The sequence below is a fragment of the Salvia splendens genome, chromosome 6, assembly GCF_004379255.2.
Source record: "Salvia splendens isolate huo1 chromosome 6, SspV2, whole genome shotgun sequence".
NCBI lineage: Eukaryota > Viridiplantae > Streptophyta > Magnoliopsida > Lamiales > Lamiaceae > Salvia > Salvia splendens.
This window is the reverse complement of record NC_056037.1, coordinates 18,276,183-18,294,370: the sequence shown is the minus strand read 5'-3', so window position 1 is coordinate 18,294,370 and position 18,188 is coordinate 18,276,183. Positions and strand designations below refer to the sequence as shown.

At 36.7% G+C, this 18,188-nt stretch overlaps 1 protein-coding gene across 2 annotated transcripts; it reads left to right on the top strand.

The window, feature by feature from the left end:
• The first annotated feature begins 9,788 nt into the window (after window positions 1-9,788).
• LOC121808236 lies at window positions 9,789-16,874 on the top strand. 2 transcript variants are annotated; one of them, XM_042208625.1, is made up of 8 exons: window positions 9,789-10,002; window positions 10,620-10,869; window positions 11,591-11,714; window positions 12,977-13,320; window positions 13,397-15,158; window positions 15,452-15,711; window positions 16,363-16,463; window positions 16,571-16,874. In XM_042208625.1, exons 1-7 carry the CDS (start codon window positions 9,914-9,916, stop codon window positions 16,432-16,434), a joined length of 2,901 nt encoding a protein of 966 aa, XP_042064559.1. In that variant the 5' UTR covers window positions 9,789-9,913; the 3' UTR covers window positions 16,435-16,463; window positions 16,571-16,874. The 2 variants fall into 2 exon arrangements, with proteins under 2 accessions (XP_042064559.1, XP_042064561.1); XM_042208627.1 differs by lacking the exon at window positions 9,789-10,002 and adding an exon at window positions 10,038-10,467.
• Window positions 16,875-18,188: the final 1,314 nt, after the last annotated feature.

Sequence of the window (18,188 nt, the reverse complement as noted above, 5' to 3'; positions counted from 1 at the left end):
TCTTGCCATTGCATGATAAGGCTATGAAATTCTGATTTCAGTTTTCCCCTCCTTGTCTTTTTCCTTTTTTTTCTCTTTTTTTTAGTTCTCTTATTTTTTGCTCAACTACATTTACCAAAGATATACTGCTTGTCCATAATTGTCGACGTTTGGGATTTTTAAAATATAAAGAAAGTGAATTTGAAAATTTAGTGGAATATGAGTTTTAATTTATATATTTTTTCTGTTTTTTAAATTTTGTCATAGTTTGATCAAGCATTGGTTTTAAAAAATGCAATAGAAAGTTGGTTGAAAAAGTTACCAGGTAGTGGGTTCTACTTTTAAAGTATCCCCTTCGTCCCAACTAAGTTGAGTTGTATCCCTCTTTGAGATGTCCCAACTAAGTTGAGTTATTTCTTTTTTAACAAAAAATAAAACATGCAATCACTCTTATTTTATTCCACCATTTACTTTACTCTTTCTTTATCTTTTCTACTTTATTATTTCTCTTACTTTTCAACACAATTTCTAAATCTCCGTATCTAAAAGTTTTGTCTCAACTTAGTTGGAATGGAGGGAGTATTAGTTTTATAATAAAATGTGAGTGGGAATGAGTTAGTGGAATGTGGGATCTATTACCAAAAATGGTAAAAAGTGAAATGTGACAAAATTTGTGGAATGGACGGAAATGGAAAAATGTACAGGGATGGAAGGAATATAAATTTTATAATATAATATGAGTTGAATGAGTTAGTGAAGTATGGTTCTACTTACAATGTAAAATATCTAGATGTTTTTGCTTAAACACATAAATAAACAGCAAACACAATATACCAAAAAAAATTCTTCTCGTATATGGAAATTAAGGTTTTATACATACAAGCAGTTCGAAAGCATGTTTTATACTCCCTCTGTCCCATAAAAATATTAACTTTTGATAACACAGGTTTTAATGCACAATTAGTGAGTAGAGCCTTGGAGACGTGATGTCACACCCAACCCTATCTGACGTAACTACTTATAGTAAATAAATTCAAAATTCAAAATAAATAATCCATCTGTCAAGTAAATGAAACACACATATTATATAACTTCAAAACCAACATTTATCAAGTACATACTTCAAACATTCTAAACATTAGTGGGGCCCTCTCACCACTCTATATACTATACATTTATCTACATGCAAAAATGATAAGGAGGAGAAGGTTGCCAAAACGCGTCAGCCGCTGAACCTGATAACACATGCAGTTCCTACGACTCATGTCGACCAAAACTTCACTGATATCTTATTCCTGAAATATTAGTGGTTTATATGAGCCACAACTCAGTGTATATAAATCTTACCTTTAATTCCACAGCCCAAAATTCAACCATTTCCTTTAACCAATATATATAAAAATAATCAACAAATATTAAAAATAATTCCATATAGATATGCATATATATGCCACTCTGTTCATTTTATTATTCTGTGACAGTTCAAGCCTGGTATCTGCCCGGGATTTCCAATATGCCAATATGATTTGACTCGAAGGTCCTAATATGATTGACCCGAAGGTCCCAATATGTCCACTGTAATTTCAGATTCAGGAAAAGACTATCACATATCATCTTTAATCAAATGATTCAGTTAATTCCAATACCATATGCAAAACATATATATTGCAACGATCACATATAGGCATGCACACGGTTCAAAAACTGGCGGTTCCGGTTCAAAACCAGCGGTTTACGGTTCAACATTTTCATAAACCGGAACCGGCCAGCCAAGGGTTCCGGCGTTTCGGGTTTCGGGTTTCGGTTAAAAAACCACCGGTTCAAGGGGCGGTTCAAAACCACCGGTTTTTTGCCGAAATCGCCGGTTCGGCGGTTCGTAAATTTTTTTTTTTTTTTCATTTTCTTATTTATTTATCTATGAAATGTGCGTAAATAAAATTCAAAAAATCACTATGAAAATTGTAATTTTATTGAGATTACAAGTTACAACAATTACAAATCACAAAAAACTTGATGTCTTAAACAAAAAATTTAAATACAACGACACTACTAGTCTACAACGAAGCTAATTACAAATTACAAAAAAGACTTGAAGTTCTGAACAATAAATTTATAAGTATATATACTCTTAGTCTGCGAAGGAGATGTTTCTACATAACTAAATTGAAGGCACCTTTAGCAATTCATCCTTAAATGTTGAGTTCAGTCTAACAATCAACAATTATAGTAGAATTGTCAAAAGTTTCCCGAATTTAGCCTTATAGAGAAATCTATTTAACCGACTAGAATATATACAAATACAATTATTTAATTGTATTTGCATATTTTTAAAGTAGAAACAAATGGAAAAAAAGAAATAAAGGAAAAAGGACTTGAGCTCAACTTAAATTTAAAATTTAAGTTGTGGTGCCTACGTATCTCCAATGCTCATTTGCATTAGGGAATCAAAGCCCACGTAGTTCTCTTACTTTACTTACCTATTTGGCTTGGCCGGCGGTTGACGGTTGGGTTGGCCTATGATTCATCCCCGGTAAATTCTTCTTGTGATTCCTCCTGACGATCATCCCAATCATTTTCTTATTCTCTGCCGTCAGCTTTGGCCCAATCATCAAGTAACATCATGGCTTCCATATTTTTCGCGAAGAGTTTACTTCTTGATTCATCCAACACACGTGATCCAACACTGAAAGCGGACTCGACGGCGACAGTGGAAGCCGGAACTGAAAAAATCTCTTTGGCCATTGACGCAAGTATGGGAAAATCTTTCTCGTGTGTTCCCCACCAATCGAGGACGTAGATTTGGGCGGGAGGAGTAGGACCTTCATCACCAAAGGAAAAGAGTGAATCGAAATATAAATCTAACTCACTTACTATACATAAGGTCGACCTTCTGCCGGTGTTGTAGCTGTATAGGTCGGCTAATTGAGATTGTGCGTAGGGGTCATCATAATCAGTTTGAAATGCGAAGCCAAAATTATGTTGTTGAGGAAGGGTAGGTCTTCTGACTTGGTGGGTACTGTTATACTTGGTTTCATATTCGGTGTAGAGAGCACGCAAGTTAAACTCGAAGGTTTGTTGGACAATTAACCGGTCCGGGAGGTTTATTTGAAATATTTCGGTTAGGTTTACTCCTCATTGGTCATTGGTGTCCACTTGCAATACTTGAAGTGGACCAAGATCAATAGAACTCAAATTGTTATAATAAAAATCAATTCAGGAGAAGAGCAGGCATTTTTAATCGCAGTTTTAAAGCCAAGTGATATATACATGCAATGCTCTAAAACACGAACAACAGTGCAATAATAAACATCTGATAATTCAATAGTCGCATTTTTGAAATATTTGAACAATTTAAATAAACTCACGCTATGATCTCAACAACTATGCAACAGATATAAATAAGAAACGAGATAGGTTCTAAAAAAATCACACAAAAAATCTCTATGCGTCAAAGTAGAATTCAGACAATCATATGTCGAATTCCATCTATGAGACACATCCATGGTAAAATTCGTTTATCTTACCTTCTTTTGATGGCAATACTTCTTCCAAGCTTTGCCAATAGGCTGCTTTTGATGGATTAATCTAACTACAGTTCTAATAGGACTAACATGCTTTTGCCATAATTCAAGCGCATCTTGTACACATAAATTCAAAATATGACATATTCATCTTTGATGAAAATACTTACCACCAATAACCGGAGTACAAGCCGCAATCAAGTCATTAATACTTGCAGTGTTAGCAGTTGCATTATCAAAACCAACAGAAAATATCTTATTGCATAATTGAAATTCATTCAAAACTTGAATAATTAAAGAAGTAATTTCGGGTGCAGTGTGTGGTGTCTCAAATTCTCTAAAACCAATTAAACGTTTGTTCAAAGTCCAACTATTGTCCACAAAGTGAACCGTAATGCCCATGTATGAATGTCTATTAAAAGAATCAGTCCATACATCTGAGCAAATGTTAACTTTGTGTCCCAAGTTCAGTAAATAACGTGATAATTCAACTTTTTTCTCCAAACATTGTCGAATGGTAGATCGTTGAACGGTCATTCGACCTACTCTTTTGACAGTTACGTTCAAACCACTTTGCATAGTAACCTCAAATTTTTTGTCATCATAAACATTAAAAGGAAAATGCTTCATTGCAGCCCATCTAGTCATAACGTCAGCAAAATTTTAAGGATCATATTTAAAAAGAGGCGTACCTGACGAACCTGAGCCACCGGGTTTCCACCGGGTTAGAAGTTTAGTTGGGTTTGGGTAGAGGCAGTGCCACATTCTACCGGATACTTTGTCACCAAATGACGACGGAGGGTGCCATATCCCTCACCACTCGCAAATTTGTAGACTTTATCACAATAGTTACAAATGCATGAAACGCCGATGTCTCTTCTTGAGAGAGCGGATCATTAGGACTTTGAATTACCACTGAGATCTTCTTGTAGCGTTTAACAAAAATATCAGATTTCAATGTTTTTTAGTGGGTGGAGGGGGAGGCATGTCCTCATTTCCGCCGGTGCTAGACGGAATACGAGAATGAGATCTATCATCATTGTTGTCCGAGTCCGACGATATAGACACGTCGTACTCGTCATCTCGTTGTTGGGAACTACCACCGCCCCTCCCCCCACCTTGATGCATTTCAGCGAGTAGCATGGCGGTCCTATGATCTGCTTCTATCTATAAATATTATATAAGTTGAAGTTTTAATTAGGAACACAAAATTTTTTTAAAAAAAAACTCAATCTTATGAAATTATGAATTGTAAAAATAATTTTATTTTTTAGAACTTACTTGCATGCGTTCAGCCGCCACTCGGAAAACCTCTTCCATAACTTCTCGACGACTAGGTCGCTTTGATCTTTGGGGACGACTACTTTGATCTTGGGCAATTCCTTTGCCCCGATCACCACGTCCCGAGGTCCACCACGAGAAGAAGACATAATGCAAAATGAAAGTAGTATGAAATATGGAGTATTGAATAATGGTAAATTACGAACACAACAACAAATATAGTAGTAAACAACTTAAGCAATTAGAGAGAATGAGGATAGAGAATAGAGAAATTGAGATTGAGATGGAAATCCTTGTTAACACAAGAATGGGGTGAGTAAAAATGATGGGGGAAGTGGGGTATTTATAGGAGTAAAATTGGAAGAAATAAAAAAAATCAAATTTCAAATTTCAGCCGGTTTACTGCCTGAACCGACGGTTTCGGACTGAACCGGTGGTTCAGTCCACGCTTTCTGACGGAAACCACCGGTTTCTGGACGAAAACCGACGGTTTCTGACCGGTTTTCAGGCCTATACACTGCCACCTGAAAAAGGTCCGGAACCGTCGTAAACCGCCGGTTTTTCTGCACACCTAGCCGGAATCCTACCGTTGGAACCGCTGAACCACCGGTTACAGTTCACACTTTTTTTAACCTGAACCGGCCCGCTTCAACCGCCGGCGCCGGTTCTGGTTTGTGAACCGGCGGTTCCGAACCGCTGGTTAACAAGCGGTCCGGTTCGGTTTGTGAATGCCTAATCATATATCTATATCATATTCCACAAAATAATTCCAAATAACACGTAACTATATTAGGTATTAGGTTCACATCATATAATCCAAATATTCACTCTAATCTAACATATAGTAATCAAATAAGTAACATATGTAAAATTACTAAGTGTGATTAATACACATATGTTATGACAGATGATCTAATCAAACTCCCGATTGTCTTCTAATTTACCACCCTCGATCCTATTAATATGAATTGCAAGATTTTGATCGGTTAAATATGCAAATATACATAAGTACATAGTTGGTGATCAATTGTAACATAAAATATGTACGCATACGTTTATCTCATGAATCTACTCTTCTCAAACCATGTGCTTTCTGCTCTCCCGTTCGTCCCTTTTCTTTTTCTAATTTACACCCTTTTCTCTTTTCTTTTTTTAAGTATGTGTATATATATATGTGAGCATACTAATGGCGGCTAATTAATCCACTTGTATATGGTTTCAACTAATCCACCTTCACACAAGACATGCAGTAATTCATGGAATTACACGTGCCCTCTCCTATACATATTTATATATAATAAACTTATTATTTTATATTATATAAATAAATACAAATATAGCTAATTTACAAGGTCACGTTTATCTACTTTACATACACATTATATACGTGTAGTTTAATAAAATTTTACATGCCCTATACTCACCTTTTGTTAAATAGATTCACATTCTTGAAGTTAAAATAGAATATTACATATATCTTTGCTATAATTAATTATACAAACAAGTGTAAACAAAACTCATAGTAAAATAATATTAAAACAAATACATAAAGAAATTTAGTTAGGCTATTAGTACGTATACATATATAAATACATGCACACATTATTACACATATACATGCATTTAGAATAACTATTTAGTATTTAAAGCAATATTACATAATATACGTAATTGATTTTATTACTATATATATTTTTCTTTTCAAGAATCATAACCTTAAATATTACTATCTATGGTATCCACTTAATATTCCATGACACATATAATTAATTAAAATAAATATGTTAATATGCAAAATGATGCATGTTTCGGGTTAGAGATGTCAGACGTGATCAGCCCATCCTAGATGTACAATTCATCGATCAGTGATCAGCTGCGAGCTAGTGTAAAATCAACAAGACCCCTAAAAGCATTAGAAAAGTAATTATGAAATAGGAGTCATGTGAAAAAAGCAACCCCAACCAAGTTATTTTTCACTATTTCGTGACTTTTTGGTCCTTTTGGTAGTTTTTTACCCAAGGGGCAATTTTGTACTTTCGCAGTTGAGAGAACTACAAATTTAGTTCTTGAACTAATGCATTAATATCAAGAGCGGTCCTCATTCTATAAAATACTCCCTCCATATGGTTCTGACCTTTGAACTATTATCGCTAGAAAGTGATGAGAATCAAATTGTAGTCGTGTGTAACATTGTTTTAATATCCTTGTTATGGTGAATTACAGACTCATTTTGATATATTGCATGGAGAAAGGGATAGAGCTTGAAGAGGAAAAGAAGAAAGAAGTAAGATCAAAATATAAACAATAATCTGCCTATTAAGATCATTTCTAAATGGCCTCAAAGGTCAAAAGACCACCATTGTGTTCATCTTCGAAAGAGCTTCGCATGAGTACCTTGCACGCCTCAATCAGAGTCCGATAAAGAAAGTTATGGCTGCTTTACGAAGCTTGTGCAGAGGAGTGCAATTTCGACGACAGGTTCGGGCCTTTACGAACCTGGCTACCCGCTGGTGACGTGCTGAAGCCTGTTTCAAATCTAGGGCGGGCCTATAGGTTTAAATAGCCTAGGGATGCATGTCATAATCAATCGAAGGAGGTTGGAGCTCGATTCTAGAGAGAGAAAGTAGATCTCGAGCTATTTTTGGAGGAGACTGAAGATTAAGAGCTCAAATCCAACCTAGGGCTAGTCTCAAATGGTAGAATCTTTGTATTTTCTCATAGTTTCTATGGTAGGCTAGACTCTAGGACCGTTCTTATTTAGTTATGGTTGTTTGTAAATATGATACTCTAAGCTCGTATCGAATGATTTATATGTTTTGTTTTTTTATCTATGTGCTTATTTCAATCCGGACTAGGTTTTTCAAGAGAATATAATCCGGTAATGATCTTAACTCCAATGTCACTTTAACTTGGAGTAGACGCTAAAACAGATAAAAAACTCTATGGCTTAAATTGAGCTTACATACTAGGGGTTAGTAAAATATAAGAAATGAGAGTTTAAGAAGATGATCTCACCCCCGAGTCACTCACCAATGTCAATTGGTAGGTTTAGAATATAGTAGATTAGTAGGGCGAGTATCACTCACTCTCAATCTAATTCCCAAGTATTGGTGCTTGGACAAATCAATCAAGGTATACACCTCAAGCAGATATAACCACATAAGTAGCAAACACCAAAGTAATAATAATCAAACATGTAAAAATAAGGAACTAGGCCTAAGGTAGGCAACACACACCAGCTATATATATGAACTGAAAATGTAGTAATCATGGAGTGAACTTTAGGAATTCTTTTTGCATGGTTTCCCAACCCTAAATTGGCTGAAATTTGTTGACAACTTCAACAATGAGTGTAATTCAAGGGAAAAATAAGCCCAACAAGTCAGATATTGAAATTGGATAGGATTTTTCACGTTTTCCAACTTTATCGAATCAAGGCACTTATATTTAAGCGATCAGATCCATAAGCATACGAATGTATTTTTTGGCTGAATTTTTGCAGGCAATTAGCCAACATATCAAGGTTCATTCTCATAAAATTTCAGTTCAATCCAACAATGATAGACCAATTCGATCAGCAATTAAATATAGTAACAAGAAATCACAAAGGCTAAAACAAAATAACAAATAAACAATAGATCAAACACTTTCTAGGCACCTAGGCTCTGGATACCAAATGATAAGGGTCAATGTGATTTACCTAAAGATTATGCCATAAGTGTTGATCATCAAATTAAACACAAATATAAGGTGGATCTAGCCACAATAACAATATCCAAACTTGAATTGGATGGAAGATTACAAAAGGAAGAATGTGTAAATAATAAAGTTGTTAACTGTTCCATCAAAAATTAACAGTCAACGATTTTAATTCCGATTTTGACCAAATTAAGTTGTTAAGTATGATTACTGACTCCCTAATTATATCATTGATTTTTATTATAAGTTATTATTTAATAAAACAAAACAAATATATTAAAAAGAAAATAAACCCTATTCATGCCAAATTCCATATATTACTTCACTCCACATTAATAGCATTTCAGATTGCAACATCGTATGTTCAAAATACATACATTACTAAATCTATTAATGCCAAAGAAAGCCTTCACAACATGATTTCACTCCACATTCATACCAAAATATATACATTACTTCAACATCAAAATACAATCCAACATCACAATAACAAAGAAACTAAATCCATACCTCACCACACTAGCTAATTTCTGTATGGCCCGATTACTGTCATCGATTGATGCCAAAATCAAGCCTAAATTGTCCCCATCCATCTCGGCCAACGTCGGCAATGATTCCACATCATCGTCTTCTTCAATTGGTGAGCACCACTTGAAAAAAAATGAGCTCTTTTTCCTCACAAATAAAGTAGAGCTTCCCCCTTGTAGGTTTGCCATGGCTTTTGACGATACGAAGTGAAGCAAGTTTCTTGCAATTGCAAGACTCGTACCGGAATCGAAGGTCACGTCGGCCGCCGCCACTCGCCGGACCCGGTCCCGGTTCGGGACCCTCTACTGAAAGTTGAACGCTCCATAACTAGGGTTCTTCGTTTTTGACCCACTGAAAGATGAGAGGAAGGAAGAAGATGAAATAAAAGTGGGAAACGCGATTTGGGATGAAAACCCTAATATTATATTCATTTCATTTATTTAGAATATATGAATTCAAATTCAAAATAATTAAAAGTCAAATTTAACAGTTTAATTTGGTCAAAATCTGGATTAAAAATATTGACCGTTACTTTTTGACTGAACAGTTAATTTTAGATCGGTTGTGATCCAAATGAAATGTTTGAGATGCAAAAATTCAAAAGATAATATTTAAGACCAAAGTCGTAAAATGAGCATATGTTCAGAATCAATTATAGCATTTACTCTTTTTGAAATTCAAGAACTTAAAAAGTGGAAATCTCAACTTTTGAGGGACTTCACTCTAAAAAACTAAAATTAGTGAAATAAGCGCATTAATAAACAAAATGTGACGAGGAAGGCAGCTCCCTTCCTAATTTGTTTTCAGTTTCAACTTTCAATAAACACAGAGACTCTCGCTTGTAAACAATAGTGTTACCCAAAGAATACACACACACACTGTATGATAGAGCGAGAGCGCAAAGGATGAAGGACGAAGCCGTGAGCTCCTCCCGCGACCCCTTATTGCCCCCGAGATCTTCCTCTCCTCCTCCGAGCCTCACTCCCGCTGCCAGGTGAAGTTACCTTTGAGAAGCCTCTTTTCCCGATTGCAATTGCTGAGCTTTTCGACTCTGATCTCACAACACCTTTTTTTCTGTCTTTATTGGTTCAATTCTATACACGAATTCCTAGCCTGTTTCATTTTTATCCTCTTTAATGTGCCCATAGCTTGCATATGAGTGATGTGCTGAGAAATTAGGGCATGTGATGTGATGCCTCTTTTTTTTTTGCACTCCTTGAGTTGTTACTTCTAGCCGAGTTTCATTATTTTCTATGAATTAATTAGTTTTCAAATTTAGCCGATTGGCGAATTTCAGCCTATCAAGTTGGGGAAAGGCTATGAGTAATTTTACTTAATTGTTTGTAATTTTTAAATTATGTGATGGAAAGTTTTTCTCTTTAAGGAGTGGAACATCATTTGCTGAGAACCTTTAATCTCGAATTTTTTTTACCCAAATGAAAGACACTGCAAATAATGGGTGAGTAATGCTGGTCAATTTAGAACAAAGACTTTTTCTGCAATTTGTTTAAGAGTCTTAATTAGATTGGCAAAATGATCACGATGTTGGATTTCTCATAATGTTTGTCTTAAATCTTATTTTGTTTCAATCATATCTGCTCTTCTATATAGTTCTGCTGGGGCGTCGTCTCCTGCTGTTCCAACAAATGCTGGCAGCTCGGATGGGCTTGGTCAAGTGCAGAATTCGAAAGGAGGGTCCTTTTCCCAGATCGGTTCACAGCCCATGTACACATCACTGAGCACTAGTGCTGGTGGTTCAGCACTTGGATCATCACAGCCTTCTTGCAGGCCCTGGGAAAGGGGTGACTTGTTGAGACGTCTCTCAACATTCAAACCAGCCAATTGGTTTGGAAAACCCAAGGTTTTTGAACTCCCCCCCCCCCATTCTATGTTTCCTTTCCAGAAATTGCTCCTCTGTTAATGCTATCTTCAATTAGACTTTGTTTAGTGTCTTCCTCATTGATTCTCGTCGTCTCCATCATAGTGGTTGATCAAAATAATGTCTCACTTAAGTAATTTTTTGTTCCATTATGCTAGGTATTGTGATTGGCTTTCTATGATTTTGGATCAAGTATTAGCTGTTTTCTGTTTTTTTATTCTCTAGATAGTGATCCACTGGTAATAAACATTTGCAAACTTGATTTATCAGTATAACTGCTAGTGCTGGAAATGATTGATTGAAGTAGAATAGAAATTGCTTACTATCAATTTGAAAACCTTAAGATGTGATGGCCTGGGCTGGGTGTGACATGAATCTGAGACTGAGACTGCTTTTGTACTCTCAAAAAGGTTCAGACTTAAGTTGGATGGGATATTATTCGGGTTGCCAAAATTTAAAGTGGGTGGAGTCAGTGGACAGACGAAATGGCAAGAGACAATCATAATGATTTAGTAAGATATAAATGTGTAATGAAGAGAATATCTGCTGGATTGGTGGTTATGCTTTTGTGCGAATCCATTCAAATTTTCTTATAATTTTCGAGTTTATGCTTCCTGTAAAGCTTTCTGTTGGGCCAGGATTGGTGGTGGACTAGATGCCATTATATGCTTATCTCTGTATTTGGTTGCAATTCTTGATTCAGGCTGCAAGTTCCCTGGCCTGTGCTAGAAAAGGCTGGGTGAATGTGGGTGTTGATAAAGTTGAATGTGAATCGTGTGGTGCAATTTTGAAGTTTGTTTCATCAGCTACCTGGACCTCTTCTGAAGGTGACTTCTGAATTGTGATGGTTGTTGGTTATTAGATTATAAAGAGGCTTCTTCCATGCCATCATCAGTTTGTCTGTATTGGATGTTCTGTTAATTCATAGTTAAGATCAAGGTCAATTTTGAATGCCAGTTGATTATGAAGTTAAATAAGGACTTCTCCCATATTTTATCCAGTTTATTTGTATAAAAATTGTCTATTTGTACCAAGATAAAGAACCAAAATTTTAGTTTGTGAAGAGTACTAGATATTCTAAATTATTTGTTGGCTGACATCTGTTACACGAATCCTGAAACATTTCAATGAAAATATATACTATATATACATACAAAATAATTGGTGTACTTCAAAACTTTGACATGTAAATATCTACTTATTGTAAGGCACAATATGCAGTAATTTCCAAGATATTGTCTGTGTATGATGTTTTTGAATTGTCATCTTATTTGGTTATGTTGATTATATGGCTTTAATATATGCATTTTTGTGAAAATCAGTCTTGAATATTTCCAGAGAGTTGGTCAGTTATGAATAAGAGGTCAGAATCCCAGTAAATGCAGGAATGAGGGCTAACAAGAGTGATATGTTAATTATTACTGGAGTGACTTACCTGGTGGATCTCAGAGGAGTACTTGTAGATCACCTTGAATATCAAATGAATACTGTAGTTCTGTAAATTGCAATATTGTCTAGGGTTCTGTCAGAGGTGGCTAAATAGGTTTTTTCTTCACATATAACTTTGCACATTTAGTGGTTTTGTGAATTATAGTCACTGCCTACTTTTTTCACTTCAGGAAAAACACTCAAAGGTAACTATGACCTCGTGGTAGATGTTATAAACTAAGTTTGTCTTAATTTCTGCTCTTCTATGTTTCTCTTCATTATACTCTATGGCTATTCCACAGAACGTCTTCAACTTATAAGAAATAACTTTCAGATGCTTGTGACCCTTTAGAAATTTAAAGCTAATTGAACAACCTATGAGCCTATATTTGCATGTGTCTGGTTGAGGAGCTAATATTTTTGTATGTAACTAAAGTTTGTTGACTTGGGGAATTTACCTAGTGAATACTCTGTAGATCTGGTTGGAATCATCCTTCTGATAAAAGAGGGCAGTAATACAAAGTTGTGGTTCCTCTAATTTTAATCTTCTCTGTAATGATCTCAAATGGAATATTGGGAGACGAAGCCTTTTCTTTTTGTACTTACCAAAATCACATTGCTATTGATTCATATCACTTATCTGGCTAATTTTCTGTTGTAGCTGATGGTGCTGGAGAAGAATTCTCCAATAAACTTGATGAAGGGCATAAGCTCACTTGCCCATGGATAGGAAACTGCTGTGCAGAAAGCCTGGTACAGTTTCCTCCAACTCCACCATCAGCACTAATTGGTGGTTATAAGGATAGGTGTGATGGACTGCTCCAATTTCCCTCCCTTCCTATAGTGGCTGCATCGACAATTGAGCAAATGCAGATTTCTCGGGGCCCAGAAATTGATCGTTTGCTGGCCCAGTCTCAGCTTTCACGCAATGAATCTGGCATCAAGTTAGAACTTTTTTTAGGAACTGAGAGCTCCAGAGATGGTGTCTTCTTCATATACTCCCGTGTAATATATATGTGGCCTCTACTTTTATTAACTAGTAGGTTTTTTGCCTCTTAGTGAGATTTCTGTCACATTGCAGGCTCAGAAGCTCATAAGCCTTTGTGGATGGGAACCTAGGTGGCTCCCAAACATTCAGGATTGTGAAGAGCATTCTGCTCAATCGGCTAGAAATGGCTGCTCAATTGGTCCTTCAAAATATCGTGCTCCTCGTGATCCAAGCCGAGGAAAGAAAGCCATGTCCTCTTCAACAAAAAGGGATTATGGTGGATATGAAGTTATTGGGACTAACTCAAAAGGTGTATCCAGATCACCGTTGTTAGATTGCAGCTTATGTGGTGCGACAGTGAGACTGTGGGACTTTCTAACTGTCCCGCGCCCCTCTAGTTTTGTTCCAAGTGGCGCTGATGGTCCCGGAACTAACAAGAAGATGCTGACACGTGGAATAAGTGCAGCAAGTGGCATCAGTGGGTGGGTTGCTGCAGATGGTATGGAGAAGGAGCAGGCAGATGACCACGATGAAGCTGCAACTGGAGAAGGAAAGTCACTTTCAAATGTTGGGGTGGAGTTGAATCTTACAATGTCTGCTGGATTGTCCTCATCACGGCTGAACATGAATGCTACATCTGAACAGTACCAATATGGGCATAGAGGTAGAGATTTATTGATTGGGCAGCCTTCCAGCAGTGAGGTCGGTGATCGTGCAGCTTCATTTGAATCACGTGGCCCTAGTTCACGCAAAAGGAACTTAGATGAAGGTGGAAGTACAGGTGACAGGCCACACATACTGCTCCAACAAGCAGACAGTGGAGAGGGTACTGTGATTGATCGTGATGGTGATGAAGTTGTTGATGGTGGACAATACTCTGCTGGTCCTTCAAAACGTGGTCGTGATTCTGGGGTAGTAGAACCCCTTCGGTCACCATATACAAAAGATTCTTCTGGTGCTGGTCCCAGTCGGTCATTTGGCTTTGACATAGGAATTGATGCTTATAAAGATGAATTTGACCCGGCAACTGAACAATTCATGATTAATCCATCTACTAGAGACTCAACCCGTGTATCCTCGGTCATTGCAATGGACACTGTGTGCCACGGTGCAGATAATGATTCAATGGAAAGCGTTGAGAATTATCCTGGCGATTTTGATGACATACAACTTCCATCTACATCAGGAGTTAAAAACACAGATCCTGCTGAGACATCTGAGTTGAATTACAGCAATCAAGCACAACAGAGTACTTGTCCAGCTGCTGTGAGAAGTACTGGTGAAATTGGAGTTAGCAGTACAAATGAAGAAGAAGTTGTAAACACAGAAACTACGACTGCACATGGGAGGGATGGTTCCAGCTTGGGGATTAGCGGAGGAAGTGTTGGCATGGGTGCTAGCCATGAAGCTGAAATTCATGGGATTGATGCTTCTATCGACCGAACTGAGAGTGTTGTTGGTGATGTAGAACCCATTACTGAAATTACTGATAACCAAGGCCAAACAGGTGAATTTGCACCAGATCGAGGGTTGATGGGTGATTTTGTCCCTGAAGAAATAGATAGAGAGGATCCTCATGGTGATAGTCAAGATTTGATGTCTCGATCCGTAGTTAGGGCAGATAGTGGTTCAAAGGTTATGGGTTCAACTAAGGCTGAATCTGTTGAAAGTGGAGACAAGACAAGTAATATGCAAGCCACCTGTGAGAACAGTCCTCATCCTTCACTTTCTTGCAATGCCATTTTATGTTCTGGCATGGAGCTGTCTAAGGAAGAAGTCACTCAGGCCACCAAGGATCCAACAACCGATGACTGTGGTTTTGTGGAATCAGGCTATCAAGTTGCAAACGGATCAGGTGAAGAGTCTCACTTTTGTAAATGAAAATTGGAGTTGTTCATCCTGCACATTAAACCTACCAACTAAGTATCAGTTAAATTGGTCTGCAATTTTTTATGTGATCTCAGAGCATACGTTTTAAAGCACTTCCAGTCCGTGAGTCTATTTTACCATAAATTGCATTGTACCTTTCGGTGTAATCACAGCTTTGATTTTTAAGCGCTTTAGATAAAAAAACTCCAATCTGTGTTTGTGTTTGTATGCGTGGGGATGTTAATCGGGCTTTTGTTTTTGCATATGGACTTCTGTCAGGGCCTCCCAATGGTGGCAGCAACTATGATGAAGCGGTGGAATTTGATCCAATTAAGTATCACAACCCCTACTGTCCTTGGGTGAATGGAAATGTTGCTGCAGCTGGCTCTAGTAGCAGCAGCGGGGCTGGCTCCAGTCCCAGTACTCTTGCACTTTGTGGTTGGCAGCTGACGTTAGACGCTTTGGATGCTTTTCAATTGCAAGGCCAGGTTGCACCAGTGCAACCATTAGAATCTGAATCTGCTGCTTCCATGTATAAGGTTAGCCTATATAGTCTAGTGTCTTCCAAATGCTTTCACGTAGAATCCCGATTTTGTTAAATTTCCTTCTTATGTTCTTTTACTAATAATAAGACAAACTATGTCAAAGTTGGTAACTGTAAGTCTATAACACATAAAGCCCTGAATAAATTGATAAAAATCTACGTATTATGTCATCTGTTATGTTCTTCAACTTTATCTTGTCCATTTTTATGATACTCTGATGCAAATTTCTTTTTTTCTTTACCATCTAAAGGAAGTAGACTTTTGAAATATTTCGTCATCTAATGACTTCTCCATCTGTTCAAATTTATTACTCCCTCCGTTCCGCGGTAGTTGAGTCATTTCTTTTTCTGCACTCATTTTAGAAAAATGATAAAGTGGAGAAAAAAATAAAGTAAGAGAGAGAATAATGTAGATACGACTCTTATCTACCTTATTATGTCACCTACTTTACTCTCTTTTCATTTTAACTATTTATTATCATTTTTGCAAAACGAGTGCAGAAAATGAAATGACTCAACTACCGCGGAACGGAGGGAGTAGTACTTATTAATTTGAAATGAGTGCATCATTTTCTTTTTATTTGAGAAATGGGAAATTATTAGAACAATGAGCAGGTTTTATAATGTGATGAGACAACTTTTGCAGGATGATCACCACACACCTGGTCAGAAGCTCTTGTCACGGCACTCTTTCAACAAGGGCCGCGGGAGAAACTAATTGGATTATTCTCGAAGATGTGGCGTCTGGTAATTTTCTTTTACTCATCTCATGATTCTTCGCAACATGTGATAAAGTACACATTTCAAAAGCTATGTTCTATCTCGCAACTAACTCTGACGCGACATCCTTGCAGATGGTTCACTCATCGAACCTTGAGCTTAGCAGCGCCATTTCGAACACACTGTGTTAATGTTATCTGTTACTTTTTCACCTCAAATGGAGTAGTAAACTAAAACTCCATTATTCAAGATACAAGAGAACCTCTATCTTGAGTGCTTTTACTTTCGGACCTCAGTTTCAATAATGCCTAGTCACCAGGCTCGTTTAGTCGTAATAGTTGTGTCGTGTGTCGGATTATCATATTTTACTGTTTCAGAATTTTGCTACTGTAATTCTGGAGATTGCGGTTCATTTTGAATTTGAATCCAGTTTTCTAAGGATGGTAACCCTCTTTTGCTTTAATATCTCAATTTCAATGTTGGTGTGGTAGGTAAAACATCTCTACATTATCAACAAAGAGTGGTCATCTCTAATTTCTTATAGACCTTTCTTGTCTCTCTCTGTTTTTTCAATATTGATACATCATTAGAAAAGATATGTATTGTATGGCATACATTTTACTCCCATCATCTCATAAAAGAAACACTTTTTCTCTTTCATTTGTTTCATATTCCATAAAAATATGAGTATTTTTATATAAATTGTAATCATCCAAAATGAAATCCTAGACAGATTAACTTTTTTTCTAATCATCTCATAAAAGAAACACTTTTTCTCTTTTCATTTGTTCCATAAAAATATGAGTATTTTATATAAATTGTAATCATCCAAAATGAAATCCTAGACAGATTAACTTTTTTTCTAATGATGATAGCTCCAACATTTTCTCTGCATCAATATGGATAGATAGTATTTGCTTTGTCCACCAAGTTTAAGTTTGGTTAGACATGAGTTTTAAGAAATGTAACAAAAAGTTGATTGAAAGGAAAAAATAGTTAAAGTAAGTCAGATTTTTATATAATATTCTCTCTTCCCAAGAAAGTTGAGTCACTTTTTTTTTGCACTCGTTTTGAAAAAATCGTACTCCCTTCGTCCCTTATTAATTGACATTGGTTGACTTGGCACATGTTTTAAGAAATGAGTGGAAAGTGTATGGAAAATGTTAATGGAATGTAGGTCTTACTTTTATATATTAATTTTATAATAAAATGTGAGTGGAATGAGTTGGTGTAATGTGAGGTTCATTGCCAAAAGTAGTAAAAAGTAGGGGTGTCAATTAAGTGGGACGGAAAAGAAAATTGGTGCCAATTAATGGGGGCGGAGGGAGTAATAAATAGTTAAAATAGATATATAGTAAAGTAAAAGCGAGAATAATGTATTGAAAGTCTTCTCTACATTATTCTTGTTTTTACTTTACTATATATCTACTTTAGAGCATCCACAATGGCGGCGAGCGGACCGGTGGCCGATTCCAGGCGCAGGCCGGTCCGCTCGCCGAACCATTACAGTAGGCGACGAACCATTGCAGTAGGCGAGCGCCAAATCGACGAGAAAAACGGCGAGCGCACGCCGATTCCCGGGCGCTGGCCGCCATTGCAGGCTCCCGATCGGCGAGCGATCGGCCAGCCGATTTTTATTTTTTTTATTTAATTTTCGAAACACTATATATACGCGATTTGCACGTCATTTTCATTCGCACCACTTATTTTAACGAGTTTTCTCTCTATCTTAATTTCTGTACAAGAGCAACA